The sequence below is a fragment of the Pagrus pagrus genome (assembly GCF_965226575.1).
Source record: "Pagrus pagrus genome assembly, chromosome: 3".
NCBI lineage: Eukaryota > Metazoa > Chordata > Actinopteri > Spariformes > Sparidae > Pagrus > Pagrus pagrus.
Window position 1 is genome coordinate 3,235,171 of NC_140187.1, and position 15,993 is coordinate 3,251,163.

The 15,993-nt window shown below is 41.8% G+C and overlaps 1 protein-coding gene across 1 annotated transcript in view; it reads left to right on the plus strand.

Annotated features, from left to right (window-relative positions):
* mtss1 (MTSS I-BAR domain containing 1) overlaps positions 1–15,993 on the plus strand; it is a 65,948-nt gene that overhangs the window by 17,263 nt on the left and 32,692 nt on the right. The window contains 2 exon segments of the mRNA XM_084348999.1: positions 3,748–3,809; positions 9,628–9,701. Of these exon segments, the coding sequence (XP_084205125.1) occupies positions 3,748–3,809; positions 9,628–9,701 (136 nt within the window).

Here is a 15,993-nt window from a genome sequence, read left to right on the forward strand (position 1 = left end):
GCTTTGGTGACGGCTCAAGTCGAATAAACTTCATTTCTTAGATAACCAACATCACATGAAGGAAGTCAAGAGTCAGAGCTACAGTGCTGTGATTATATTCCTGTGAACAGTCTGTCGGGGTGTAATGGTACACAACAGCCAGTGTTTGGTGTGTATCTTGGTTTGAGGGTCATGGTTTGGTATGTTTTCTGTGCAACAGTGCGTGCGAAAGAAAAGCAGATCTTTCTTACTTTTAACAATGTCAGCACTAAATGGTGGCTCATTGGTCATTATTGCATCAACCAAAGAGGTTATTTTTTCGTCAATGTCTGTTTGTTGGTTGGTTTTTTAGCAGGATTACACAAAAACTACTGAGCCGAATTCCACGTAATCTGGATGGAGGATGTGTCTTTGCCCAGAATAGACCCCATTAACTTAAAGGGACGGATCCAAGGTCTTTTATTTGACATTGTGAAATAGGGCGTTTCTTGACATTTGCATCAAATTCTCAGGGGAAAATGAGTGAATCTTAATTTCTTTTTAAAAGTCTGGTATCTGAGTGAGTACACAACTTAAGATAACATAAAATTGTTAAGTAGTTGTGAGTGGTTTAAAATTCAGAGTGTTACAGGGACTGTTGGACCTTGCTGTAAAAAAGGCATACAAAAATGAGCATATGGTTAAATAAGAGCTTAAGAGAAAATAAACTGTAGGTACGGCAGCAGTTGTTCACTGTAGAGCTGCAGCTAACGATTATTTTCATTACTGATCAGTTTGTCGGTTATTCTCACGATTAATTGATAAATAGTTGAGTGTTTAGTCTAGCCGACAGTCCAAAACAAAAAGACTCTTTATTTACTCATGTCATAAATGACAAAAAAGCAGCAAATACTCACATTTCAGAAGCTAGAAACAACAAACATTTGACCCATTTACTTGAAAAATAAAAAAAATAGATTGATTATCAAAATAGTTGGCAACTAATTTTAATCAGATTGATTTATTGTCTAATCGATGCAGCCAAAGGCCCCTGTGTCTGGAAATCATAATGCTCTTACAGGATCCATCTCAAGGACGTGGTGGACACCTGACCTGCTTACACTTTCGAACTTAGGTTTACATCCTAACATGTGCAGAACATAAGTGTATTAGTGCTAATTGGACAGTAATTGTTTGATTGCAGGCTGCGCTGAACTGAATAAAGACTGGACGTTCTGTACTGAATGTTTCAGGGCGGACACATGTACCGATACACCCTCTGATCAAAGACTAAGCAGACAAAAATGTACATAAATATGATAAAATACCAGCAACAGCGCACAAGAGGTACAAGAGATTTGAGTCTAGGCAGATTTACACATGACACAATTTTCCATGCATGGATTTTGTGGAAGATTAATACGGTGAAAACCCCCTTGCACGAGATGAGGTTTTGTAAAGATTACTTCAATACAACACACTCTATATTATTACATCTAGAAGTGATTTACCACCTGAAATGCACCATCATTCACCCTATATCAGCAGTTCAATACCCACTGATGATGTCAGCTCCAAGAACATTACGCTCAGTTCGGTCTACCCTCGATGTGCTTCATCTTAAATTTTACTTTGGGGCTTATGTTCCTCTTTTCTCTAAATCCCAATATAAATTTAGTCCAAGCTAAAACCCATTTCGTCCCTGCAGGGATCAATAATGTTTTTGGAGTGCAACCCATTTCTAATCATTTCCTTCCTCTTCCATTTATCCTACTTGTTTACCAGAGGCATTCAGCCGGTCACCTGCAGTATTTCATCATGTAGTGTTAAGTCCCTGCAGCTAGTAAACCTGTCAGCCCCATGCCGTGTGCATGCCTGGCTAGCTGTGAAGTGGGGGCAGGCTAACAGCTTTAGCGGTGTGGAGCTAAGAGGCTAATGGTTTGGCGTTAGGGGTTAAATCGGTATTATCCCCTCGGTGGTGGACCAGCAGATACAGAGGACAGACAGGGTGACTGGGTTCGGGAAAATGAAGAGAGAGAGAGAAAGTGGGATTCAGCCCTCTGTTCCAACAGGGCTTTCCTGCATTTTTAATTGAATAACCAGAGCAGCACACCAGCAGCTGTTGGTCACAGATGTAACCCAAGGTCAGAGCCGGCAGCACCGACCGGCCTTAGATTACATAATCAATCAGCTGCTGTTCCAAAATGCAGAAACTGTTTTTTACCCCCTAAAGGAATCGTTCAGCACCAGCAGGCGACAGAAACAGAAATATATTTTCCTTTCATACTTCAGTAATGTTTTTGCTTTATCGGTGATATGTGCAAAGTCCTTTTTTGTAAGTAATTTAATAACGGAGTGTAAATATTCTTAATTTCCTTCTTAGTTTGTTTTCATTAGCGCTGCAACAAATGATTATTTTCACTGTTGAGTAATCTGTATATGTATTTATTTCTCAATTATTAAATCAGTTGTTGAAAATGTCAGAGTTTCCCAAAGCCCGAGATGATGTCTTCAGATGTCTTGTTGGCATAGAGGAGTGAAGAAAACACACAATATTCACATTTAAGAAGCTGGAATGAGAGAATTTAGATGTTTTTCCTTAAAACTTTAATACTTAAATCGATTAATCGGTCATCAAAATGGTTACTGATTAATTTAATCGTTGACAACCAATAAATGAATCAATGAATGGTTGCAGCTTTAGTTCCTGTTCAAGTTTGAAACATATTACTGGAATTTCAAAGTAAAAAGTAAAAAACTTTTAATTAATTACTCAGTTGACAACTGTTTAAATCATTTGTCATTGTCAAGCAAAACAGCTACAAATGACTTAGTTCCAGTTTCGCAATTGTAATGTTTTTCTGGCTTTTTGAATTTCTCGTGTTTCCATTTGTTTTTTATTGTCCAAATTAAAAATATGTGTGAAAAAGTTGCACTAAAACAGTTAAAGTTCATGCTACTGTGGGGTTTGAACAGGATTTTGGAGCTCAGTGGTGATAAAACTGCACGTTAAGATGAGCTCAGCGTAAAAGCTTCAGTTTCATGAAGAATCAATCACAGCTGCATGACTGAGGCTTTAGTTTGCTTATATTTGGCTCTGCCTTCTTCTGTTTGTTTCTATATGTTTACGGTCGGCCTGAGGGCCCCGGCCTCGTCCTCATGTGTAACCCCGAAGCCAAAAATAACACGAGTCAGTCAGCTGTTGAAAGGTTTTTACGCCGTTCACAGCTGCTGCTGCTGCTGTTGTTCAGAGGAACTCCGAATGAAAACTGTGAAAGGAATGTTTCACTCAGTGGTAATAAAGAACGCACACGGAGCTGCAGCTATTAATCGATTAGTCGACAATAATTTCTATGTTGAGCATAACCCTGACCTTTGACCCCAGAGGATAATCTCTCCTGAACTGAATTAACACTCATTAAACTGAATATTATGTTCCGTCTCATCCTTCATTCTTCTATTTGTTTGCTTTCATTCTACCTCCTCTTCCCTCCTGTCGTCTCTTTATGTCCCGATACGTTTTGTTCTTGCTCTCTCGTTCTTTGCAATTCTTATTTTCATTTGGATCCAACCTCTAATTCATTTCAGTTCAGTCCATTAATCCCAGGTTACATCATTATGTTAGGATGGTAGAGAGCTCTGTGGTCGATGACTGCCAACCATTAGTTCTGTCTCCCCATTAAGGTCATAAGATTATCTATATATAAAACATACTGTTAAAACAGAATTCAGCCTTGTGTGAAGTTGTCAGAGGTTTAACGTCATTGTTGTTTTCTGTGTTTTCTGCAGGCCAGTTATCCTACATGGGAGGACTTTGTAACCAAAGGAGCCAAGCTACAATCACAGCTCAGGTAAAACACACATTCACACACGCAAACACATGCATATAAGTTTAAATGTATAACGTTGTTTTGTCTGGCCACGCATCATCTGTCAGCTAGAGCTGTACAGCTGCCCAAGACTGAACCCCTCTCATAACCTACATGCCGAGTCTCTTCCCTCACGCTTTAGCGTATTTGGTCACCATCAGTCATACTAAAAATCCAGAGTCAAAGAAATACAAGGTGTGCATCCTGGTCGTAGTTTAGTACAGGGCTCAGGGCTCAGGGACATGTGAAAAGAAAGCTCATTGTGCACATCAGGGTATTAGGTTAGGGGTGTACTACAGTACCTAGCTGCAATTTTCTGGCAATTATTCGCCAACATAGGAGCATATGTAGTCAGAATGTAACCTACATGTGAACAGTTGATTTACATATTAACATCTAGCTATTTGTACTCGGATATAATAATACTATGATAAAAAATAATAATCATAATTAGAATAATAACATAATAATCTAGCACCTTTCTTTCCATGATCACGAGGTGCTTGTACAGTGAAATGATGTACAATTCTGTACAGAAAAGTGAAAATGCAATTAAAAAAATATCAAAGCCAGTAATATTAAAAAGGTTAAAACCAGGACGATGACAGAAAACATTTAAAAACAAGCATTAAGACTGGAAAAGAAAAGAAATTTATTCAGACCAGTCGGCTACGAAGTTGGCTGAAGTTGGACAACCTGACGTCCTCGGGCAGGCTCTTCAAGAGTCTGCGGGGCATCACAGCAAATGTCTAAGATGTCAGATGTGGTCTGAAAAATCAAAAGTTTGGGTATTTGAGTCTGGAAAAGTGTGAAACTTTGAAATTGAAAATGTGGAGGATCCCTGTCAGTAATAAAATCCTCACACAGTTCAGAGTGTGTCTAGTGTGACAGCTCTGTCGATCAAAGCGCTGATTGCCCTGGAAGGCAAAAGAAGAAGAAGAGATTTCAGAGTGCGTTCACTTGACAGCGCTGTTGGAAACACTGTCTTTGACGTTGTCACTCATTCGTCAGTCAGATTTCGTCTGATCTGAATCTCAGTTTGTACGTTTTATCCTGTATTTTTGAAGCCCTTAGTGTTAAAATAGCATTACTGCTAATGAGAAGTTTGGCTCCAAAACATGATATTTGCAGATTTATCAAAACAATAACAACGTTCTCATGTCAAGCCGTTCCTGGTTATTGTTCTGTACTCGTTCTGTCCTGTACATGAATGCTGCATGTGTTCTGCCTCTCTCTGTCACATGCACACTGACCCAGTAGCTGGCTCAGTGTAATGACAGTATAATGGCTGTGTCTCCCAGTAGGCCAGTTTACTTTGATAAGCATCACCCTGCCTGCTGCACACAGTCACAGTCCATTAGCCCTGCCAGTCAGCCAGTTGCATACACACACACACACACACACACACACACACACACACACACACACACACACACATAAACGCAGGCACAAATAGGACATCCACCCTGTTCAAAGTGCTCTTACGTTTAATGCCACTCAAAAGATTTGCTGTGGATAATTTGCACACATAAAGCTTCAATCCAGACTCCACGATGTGTTTGTTTATTGGGCCACCATAAAAATCAAATGCCCTTTGAAATGTAAAACATAAAAACAAAGACGAGCCGGGAATTGTTTTTTTAAGGAGCTTAAAAGGAATGTTTGGTGCTTCTGAATGGTTCAATTTAGTGAACATCATCAGGACTATTAGGTCCGTACCTCTCAGCCTCATTACACTGAATCTTCACTAGAGAATATTAAACAGTTTAATGAAGTCTTCGCACATTTAGTGAAGGAAACGTTTAGTTGCCGTGGCTTAGAATAGAGCAGGACTTCATATGATTCACATGAGTTAACCTGTAGACAAATCTAAAGGCTTCAGACAGAAACACATCTGCAACAGTAGATGTGGTTAAAATGACATAAACGTGCCCTGAAGGATGGAGTGGAGGAGTTTTTAGTGCAGAAGGTCGCAGCGACATTCTCCTGCAGGACTCACTAATACGGTGGGTCTGTTTTTTATCAACATCATGGGAAGAAATCAAATAAATGAAAAATACATGAGAGTATTGTAGAGTAGTTAGTAGCAGGTTTTTTCGGTTCTTCAGACAGTTGTTGTGGTGAAAAGAAGCAGGCTGAATATTTATAGACTTATCCCATTATTATATATAAAGTCTGTATTCATCCATATGACTATTTACCGTATGATATTTATCATTAAGCTCATTTTGAGCACTTTTGGTCTCCATAGTTGAGTAGTTGGATACATGAATTTCATTGAAACATCAGTTTTATTTGTAAGTAAATCTTATTAGAAATGCATGATATGGTTATGCCAATAACTGATAATTACCTGCTTCTCACGGCCGATACTGATAATTTCACATTTTTATATTTTAAATATAAGCTTCTGACCTGTAGATTATGCACACCTGAGGGTTAAATAGGCTTAAATGTAGTGAGAAAATATAAATTATTTAATATTCAGTAGCTCTGGAAAGATTTGTGGTGTTAAACCTCGTAGACCTTTTCCCTGATCTATGAACCCGAATTGCAAATTGCAGTCGTGTTGTCATCCCCTTCTTGTTGACTCATTACAAAACCAACATTAAAGATTAAAGAATTTTCTTTTTACCAGAAAACGTTGTTCGGGGTGGGGATGATTATAATTTCTTCTCGTGCAGTCTCAGCCTGCAGTGCCTGAACTTAGGGTGTCGCGACACACAGGTATTGACGACTACAGTGTTTTTAACAAAGAAATATTGATATCATGTGAATAATTCACTACCTCTTATTTCTCTTCTCGCTTTGTCATATTATTTGTGGGTAACGCATCTATTACCACTCACAATAAAATATAAAAAGGACACAGTAACTAGCTAGCTGCTACCTCATTTTGCGGCTACTACTGCAGCGCAAAATCATGTCAGAGGAGATGACAGACGAGTGCGAGACACTTGTTATCGTGAAACATAACGGCATAATCGTGTAGTGAAAATCTGGTATTGCGACAGCCCTCGTCTGAACTTTAATGCAGCGTGCAGCAGCTGAGAGCAGACAAACCAGAGCTCCTGTCAGGCTCCACTTGGGTTTCTAGTGTCTTGTTGAGGAATGTGGGACTGTGAGTTTTCCCGCAGCGTCACCAGAGTGTTCAGGCAGCTGGGGATCATGAGACGGCAGATCAAACACGTCCGTGCACACATGAGGCAGCAGCAGTGAGTTTTAATTTTACGTTTCTGGTACCAGAACTTCAACACAGATGTTACAACACTGTGTTTTAGCGGCATGTTTGTTGCATCGCTGCTACTGTTGACTTGTTGTTCTTCACCACACGCAATGCAAACTTTGACTTTCAGGAATTGTGTGTGTGTGTGTGTGTGTGTGTGTGTGTGTGTGTGTGTGTGTGTGTGTGTGTGTGTGTGTGTGTGTGTGTGTGTGTGTGTGTGTGTGTGTGTGTGTGTGTGTGTGTGTGTGTGTGTGTGTGTGTGTGTGTGTGTGTGTGCGTGCTAATATGAAAGACAATTTTCTCTTGGTTCAGACAGACACACACTCGCACACAGAGACACACAAACTATTGACAGTGTCATCTGATCTTCTTAGTTAGGTTTGCAGGGGTAATGGCTGGCTGTGTGTGTGTGTGGGTGTGTGCGTGCACAGCTATAGAAACATAGACCTGACTGGTAATGGAGCGCACACACACAGACAATAGGTCCATTGATGATGATGATGATGTGTGTGTCAGAAGGTCTCCAGTTGCACTCCCAACACTGGCCTTTGAGGAAGTCTGGCCTCTCATGTGGCTCCAAAATAAAAGTCTTTTCTTTTTTCCTTTTTAAAACCCAAGCAGAGTTTGTTTGAGATGTGTCTTCTGCTGCAGCCTGTCGTCCACCTTCTGCTGTGTTCCTGCGAATCGAACCAGGGAATAAATTATTTCTGTTCTTTGTTTTGGTTCACACCACGCAGTTATAAAAAACAACATGACTCACATGACTCACATGGTCACCTGCCACCCGTCCTGCAGGAGCGGCGCTGCTTTTCTCTGGTGTTAACACCAGTTAAATATAGGGATGTTTATCTTTGCAATTACTTGGGTTCTTTATCTTTCTTTCAACTGTTACCACATAATTTGTAATTTCCAGTTGCATCTGCATTACACTTTTTGCTACTTTATGTCTTCATAGGAACTGATCCAAACTGGAAATCCTAGTCAAAGACAACATGCGTAGATTAAGTTTCCAAGAATTGTAACCCAATCTGAAAGGCAGCTGAGAACAGACACCAATCCCTCACCGGCTTCCCACCAGTGAACACATTTAGTGATGTTTGATGAGGCGCATGAAAAGTTGTCCTGAAGATCAAAGAGGTCCTTAGGAAACGTGGCAAATGACGGTCTTTGTTCGGTAAAAAAAGACTTCCTGTTATTAATTTGGTTACTGTGAGCATTCAGCAACAACACTTTAAATGAATGAAAGTTTCCCTGAGGTCTCTTGGATGTTCAGACAAAAATTACAACCCAGTCCAGTGAAAAATAAGCGATTGCTGAGGCTTAAAATACACAGACAGAGAATCACAAAAATCCTGAAATTTAGCTGCTTAAGCTAAAAAGTATTTGGAGTACAGCAACAGTTTCAAAATGTTTTTTTTTTCTTCTAGAAAATCCGTGACATGAACTCGTACACGTTCTGTTTTTTGGTTCAGTTGGCATTAAAATTACCCGAATGCGTATGAGTCTGGACTGAAACCTCTTTGTTCATGTTCAGTTTCCAAGGATCGTTACCAGTGGGTGCAGACTGAAAATGCCTACAGACAAAACCAATTTCTGCCCAAAAACCACAACCAATCGGTGCAACAAAACATGATGTAGCACCAGTGACAGTGGCAAAAGAAAAAAATGGCAGTTTTATTAGAAACCTCTTTCATATTACAGCTAAACACAAAACTAAAATGTGATTGTGTAAACATTTGAGGCGGGAAATACGCAGTGCAGTATCAGAATTTTGGACGGACTGGTTGCAATTGGATAAACCTACAACCAATCAGAAGACTGTCACCAGTCAAAATTTGAAAAGTCACATGATTCACTGCTGTGTCAATCATCGTATCAAACCCGTCACATTAGATAGTTGGTTGTGATCGGCCTGTCCTGGACACAGGTCCGTCTGAATGCAAGCATGGATGAAAGCTCAGATTTGTCCAGTTTGTAAGCTAGCTTTTAGTTTTTAACTGCAAACCAAAAATATCGCAGCTGTTCATGCTACATTGACTGTAGATTTCTGTTGTATGTTCAACAGCTGCTTTAACTGAAATATTATATTATATGGCAACAAGTCATCATCAACTCCAGGGATGCCCAGACTATAACATATTCACAGCGTGGTTGCAGAGTGGCTGATGGCAGCTCCACATGACACATTTGGGGGATGGTGCATAATTGCCAAGCACAATTGCTCTGAATCACAAGCCATTAGTATTGAAAGATAAAGTCAAGTCTTTAGTAGCCTATTTAGTTACATAATTACTGTTTAGTTTCTTTGCCAGTCAGTCGTCATGGTTTGGTACCAAATGTTCTGTTGCCTGGTGCCAGCCTGCCGCTCATGAACCACTGATCAACTTGCTGAGTGTAAACTCATTTGAGCATTTTGTTCTCTTTTTCATGTGTGATGCGTTTGTGTTGACTGCTTTCTGTTCTGTAAGCGAGTGTCGCTGCTCTGCCTGTTGTACAAAGATGGAGACCGACGTTTTGAATGTCGTATTTAATCCGTTCAGTTACATAATGTTTTGCTGTTTGTCTGTGACTCAGGACGACCATCGTGGTGACCGGAGCCTTCCTCGATGCATTTCAGAAGGTGGCAGACATGGCGACCGGGACCAGAGGTAAACAACCACACACACACCCCCACACACCCATGCAAACGCACTCATACAGATACCGAGACACACACAAACACACAGACACACAGTGTGATACAGCCACATGCAGTTAGACTGAGTTCTTGGCTGTGGGACAGAAGAACTCAAGAGGAAAATCATTCTGGGATCAGCTTCAGCTTTGTGTGTGTGTGTGTCTGTGTGTGTGTGTCTCTGTGTGTCTGTGTGTGTGTGTGTGTGTTTGTGACATCATGCAAGAGAGCCAAGGGACCTGTTCTCCCTCTTCTGTCTGTTCTTTCCTTCCTTCTTACAGTTTGATCTCTTTTTTTATTATAAATAGTGAGATCACGAGGGAGCTAATTAGCTTCACTGTGGACCAGGCTCTCTCTCTGTATGCGTGTGTGTGTTTATGTGTGTGCCTGCGATATAATATAATGTAGAAACCATTAAGGATTGTGCTACTGGAGAATAACATTTCTCTGGAAAATTGCCCCAGCCAATTTTCAGTAGGCTACAGTACATCTCTCTTTTTCTTTTCTTTCCTCGTCTGTTATTTTTGTGTGCTGTCGAGCTAACTCGCTCTGTCTGTTCGTGAGCCTGTCTTTCTTTTAAGTTTTTCCTTTTGATCTTCCCGTCTCTCTCTCTCTCTCTCTCTCTCTCTCTCTCTCTCTCTCTCTCTCTCTCTCTCTCTCTCTCTCTCTCTCTCTCTCTCTCTCTCTGAGACCTCATGTGCAGCTGTCTTGTTTCACCCTGGATAAGGTTACACACATTCACACATATACAATTCATAGTGTAGGGAGGTTCTTGGTTGGTTGAAGGATTTCCCCAGTATTGTGGGAAACACTCTTGTATTCAGAATTAGGTAGAACAATCAATAGCTGTTTTTATACTGGACAGCAACCTGCCAATTTGGCTGTCTTTTTTGCATCTAGGTCCACAAATTTAGACAGACTGCGGCATATTGGGGGTCTGTTTTGGTCGACCAATATGACGCCTCGGAGGGTACACTTTTCGCCGCCTCCATTGCTATGTAAATCCAAGGCGTCGATGTGCCGGCAATCGCGTGACGTGGGCGGAGTTGTGATGACATGCACTGTTGTGCGACCCACAGCCGGGAGTTTTAAAAGCAGGAAACAGCTGATCACAGCAGTCAGTTCATCACTTCATCCGCTGACGTCAAGATGAGCAACTGGAAAGCTAACCATGATGCTCGGCTGTGATGCTAACCATCACAGCCGAGAGAATCGTCAATAACCAGATCTTCACGTCACGTCACATGTTTACGCCTACCCCAGTGGCGGCTTTATGGCAAAGGATGAATATTACACCTCCGTTTCACATAGACAAGGCGGCAGATGTGGCGCATTTTCTAACTAAAAGGGGCTAATGTCAAGTACTATAGAGCTAAAGCTCTTGGCCATGTTGAAACATTGTAGCCATATCTGATAGCATTGTACTCCTGCAACATTGTTGGACTCACAATGGACAGTTAAAACAAAAGAGATAAACATTGATACAACAGAAGCTTCTACATTACCCACAATGCAACGTGACCACCGATAACTTATGCTACATCAAAAATCGCACACTATGCACTATATATAAGATACGTGTTCTCTCGTTCAGTGTACTTTTGTGTGAATGAATAGTTTGCACAGTTTGTATCTTCTGAAGCCGCTCGCCACATATCACATATCAGGTCATGCCCGAGAGCCTCCTTGCTAGTTGGAGTCATGTAACCGAGGTAACCCATGCAATGATTAACTTATTCTATGAAATATTTCATGTTTAGCAAAGTAAAACTTTGTACCAACACTTTACGTTTAGAGCTGCAACAATAGACAATTGATCGGTTAGTTATTTGGAAAAAAAAAAAAATTGTTGCCAACTGTTCTGATTGTTGATTATCATTTTAGTCATTTTCAAGCAAAAATGTAAAATATTTGCTTGTTCTGGTTCCTTAAACGTGAGAATTCAGGTAGGTAGGTTCAGGAGGTCAGGTAACTTCTTCACTTGTGGCGGTTTATCAGATTTCACCAAACTCACCCTGTAGCCTCAACAGACTTTATCCAGTTGTTTTCACATTTGCAGTAGTGCTACCTAACTGGCTCGGCCAGTGTACTGCGTGGCGACGGCGTTAGTGTTTGTGTTCACGTAGGCTGCGTGGCAAGGAGGGAGAGAAAGTGAAAGAGTGCACTGTTGTGTGTGTCATCTTCATGTCTGTGACATAATCTTACAGATACAGACATTAAAACTGTAGTAAAATGCTGGTATGATGTCGTTTCACTTCAGTTTTTTGCAGAGAACAGCCGCGGTGTCGTGGTAGAAATAGGCCGGACTCTGAATCTCTAGATGACGCGACGCAGCAGCCACGCTTGACACGCGTGTGAGAAGCACCAGGCATCCAGTGTCAACGGTCTAACCTGTTAACATGGATGCCAAAATGAAAAGCGAGAGGTAACGCCACGCAGCAGCGCTGCACAGGCATCCAGTGTGCCCAGCCTGTAGGTCCTGTGTACAGACTTTGGTGTGTAAAATTGGTTATCTGCCACAACAGCCTCCACTCTACTGGATTCAGGCCTGCCTGAAGATTTGGGAATCTTGCTACAGGGACTTGATCCTTTTCTGCCACAAAAACATTAGCGAGGTCAGACACTGGTGTTGTGGAGACAAAGTCCAGCTCACACTCCAGATGTTCCACTCTGAACTTGGAAGACCATTTCTTTGTGGATCTGGATTTGTGCACAGGATGTTTGCGATGTTGAAACAAGAGCATATCTTCCCCAAACTGTTAACACAGAGAAAGGCACTGTTGTGTGAGATACCTCTGGATACTGTACAGAGATATCTCCCCTTCATTTAAACTTGCAGGTTATATTTATGGACAGGGGTTTGTTCATTGTGTTTACAGCGATTATAAACCCACGTGGACCATTTTAATTGAAGGCCCACTTCAAACATCTTCTCTCCTGTGATAAAGCATCAGTATCCAGCCCTGCTGATGCAGACTACAGGCTGTATAAATCCATGGAGGAATGGGACAGGGACTACCAGTGTATTCAGCGCTGCAGTGCCTGTGTGTTGGGGCTTTGTTGAGACAGTCAGCTGCTGGTATGATTATGTAACACAGAAGTCGGTTGGTATTTAAAGGAAATCCAGTATCATGTGGGTGTGTGCGTGTGGGAGGTAAATCACAGCCGCTCCCCTCCGTGGAAGCCTCTGCAGACGAGCTCTGTCATGTTTGTTTTATTATATAAAAAAAAAAAAGGCAGCAAATGATAAAAAATAAAACAAACAGGGCAGATTCAGCTGGTTTGTGGCTGTGCAGGTCGTACACAGCAGAACAGACTGCAGATAAATAACAGCCCAGATGTTAAATACAGAGGTTAATGTCAAACAAGCAGCTTCAGGCAGCTGCAGAGCACATTCTGGAGCACATGACATCACCTGAAGCATAAGTACAGCATGGACATCCCGACATCATAAGGTATCATCAGGCATCTCACGTCACAAGACATACAGTATAGTTAAACACCAGGAGGAGAAAGTTTCGACATAGTACAGCCACACACAGAGCAGGCAGCACCTCCAGCATGTGATTATCTCTGGTAAACTTGCACGGACAGTGGTTCATACCAATATAATATGTACTTTCTGTGTGTGTGAATGACAACAGGTAAGGGGTTGCTTAAACCTACAAAACCCTGTGGAAGTCATTCTCATTGATGTTTCAGGAGCAGGAAGTTTACAGGCTCAAAGTCTGCAGCCAATATGTTTTTTTACTGTCAAAGTGTCTCCCAAACACTTCAGCCTGCTGGGGATGTGTCTCATTAAAGCTGAAATCACAGTCAGTGTGAAGGTCCAACTGGTGAATATTTTGTCACCAAGGGGCTGTACTGTCCGTCTGCACAGTACGCACCGACAAATGCATTAATTTGTCAGCTCTTCTGTTCGGAGACCTAAAGTAGTACAGCGGCATGACTATATGTGCGTCTGTTGTCCATGTCGGTCATTTAACACGTGTAAAAACTCTACGAGCTCTACGGTAGAAAACAAGTGTGATTCTTTTGGTTCAGCCCTGCTTTGTCTTGCTCTTGGCCTGGTTTAGCCTCATTCGGCCCGCATCTGGTTTAACCCCGCTTGGCTCTGCAGCGTGTTGCCATCTGTTAGCAGTTAGCTCAGTGTAAAGCTAATGCAGACTACACACACACTGCATGTTGACCAAGCACATTCCACTGTTCTCTGTGTGTGTGTGTGTGTGTGTGTGTGTGTGTGTGTGTGTGTGTGTGTGTGTGTGTACCTGTGAAGTGTGTTTTAACAGCTGTCTCGTCCTCTATAGAAGTATACTGACGGCAAAAGATCTGAGGGAGCACAAAAGAAGTCCGTCTCAGTCTGCAAGTCAACATCTGAGCATGCTCGGTCACAGAGTCGTACTCGCAGAAGTAGATTTGAGCGTGCAAATCACGATCTGGTGCTACGCTGGTTTCTGAGCCTGCACTCTCAATTATCTCCAGCTGCTTTGGCAGCTTCTAAACACTCGCTATCATGTAAGATTTCCTTATTATCTGCAACAAGACATTTCCACATCCAGACGTTAGTCATGTCTTCAAGTCAGCAGCATATCGCTCCTCTGTAACAATATGACTAATCAGGACAACTTATTAGTTGCACATTTTATGTCTATCTGACTTATGTAGCCTACAGCTTTAATTACTGTGTTGGATGTGGATGTGGATCTGCACTGTAGATTGAACCATCCTGATTTAACACAAAGCTGACGAGGCCACTATAATATTGGCTAGCAACTACTTTTAATTAATTTAACTCCCAAAATGACTCACGTTCAGTTGGTACAGTATGCACCCCATGTGCAGAGGCCTTGTCCTCACTGCAGCGGGAGTCCTGTTATTTGCAAGTCATCAGATTAGATTTGTGTACGCAGACATCTCCAGTCTATCTGCATGGGTTCCTGTGGTAACGACTGAGGTGTCAGTAACTACGTAGACTGCTGACGTGGCTTTCCAGTGCCAGCAGACAATTTATTTCAGCATCTGTCCACGGGTGGTTGTTTTCTGTGCTGTTGTCCTCCATACTGAGCTGATACCGAGCCGCTCCAATGCATTTCCATCACTCTTGACCTTGTTGTTTGACGTCAAGTTGCAAATGACACTTCGAAATCCGACTTGAGCGGCCAGAGCGTCTAGACTGAGAGGCACCGGTAGAAATCCGATTGGATATGCATATCAGATCACCTCCAAATGTGGTTTGGATCCAGATTCAAAAAACTGTTTTGGGCTGGTTTTTCTAAAATACGATGATACAGACACTAAATTCTGCTCTGTCTCTCCATTTGGTGGTTAAAAATTGCCACTGTCCTAACACTTATTTTGAAAGCAGAAGAAAGGGTCCAACAGCATGACCCTTCACTTCCAGGTCAAACTGAACAGGTGAGGCTCTGCTCTCAGTTTGAGTGAGTGGCTTTGATCATTACGAGCTTCAGAGACCCAGTTGCTGCTCAGATCATCTTTTTACGATTCTGTCCGTCCTCGTGGACAAATCAAACCCGTCCCTGTGAATCTGTACCTGAGCTTTCTTAGAGGTTGACTTGCAGACGGGGTAGTGTTTTTGTTTCTTCAGCCTGACAGCTGAGAGTCAAAAAAATAATTCAACAACTGACTTCAATGAAGCCGCTAATTACCTCTATTCTATTCCTCACACACACACACGCTGTTACACCTGTTGACAAGCCCTGTCAACATGTAAAAACACTTAATTGTTTTCTCCCCTTCAGCCCCTAATAACTCCTGCAGGGGTTTTTGTGTATATATGTGTATATATGTGTGTGTGTGTGTGTGTGTGTGAGAGAGAACCGGTCTGATGGGTCCGTGTGTGGGTTTTGTCGTTGGTTGCCACGGTAATACCCATGTTCTCATCTTTCTGTGATCTGGGAAGTGGAAAATACTGCGTGGCTAAAGATTGTTTACCAGGCCAGACAGACTGCTAGCTGGAAGCCCGGTGCCTTGCTCAAAGGCACCTCAGTGGTTTTGCACACCTGATGTGGGAACGTATTTCACTGTCAGCCGACTTTAACTGTAGTTTATCAGTGTGTGTGACTTCTAGACACTGACAGAGTCCTCGTGGTGTGTCACCTACAGCTGACCAAAGAACATATATTCTAATTAATGGGTATATAAAATTAAATTGATAGACAACAACCCACTTAACAAAAAAGTAAACTGCTGCAATCGAGTAAAACTGCGAGTTGATGTCTCTGATGTCACTGTTAACAGGACAGTAC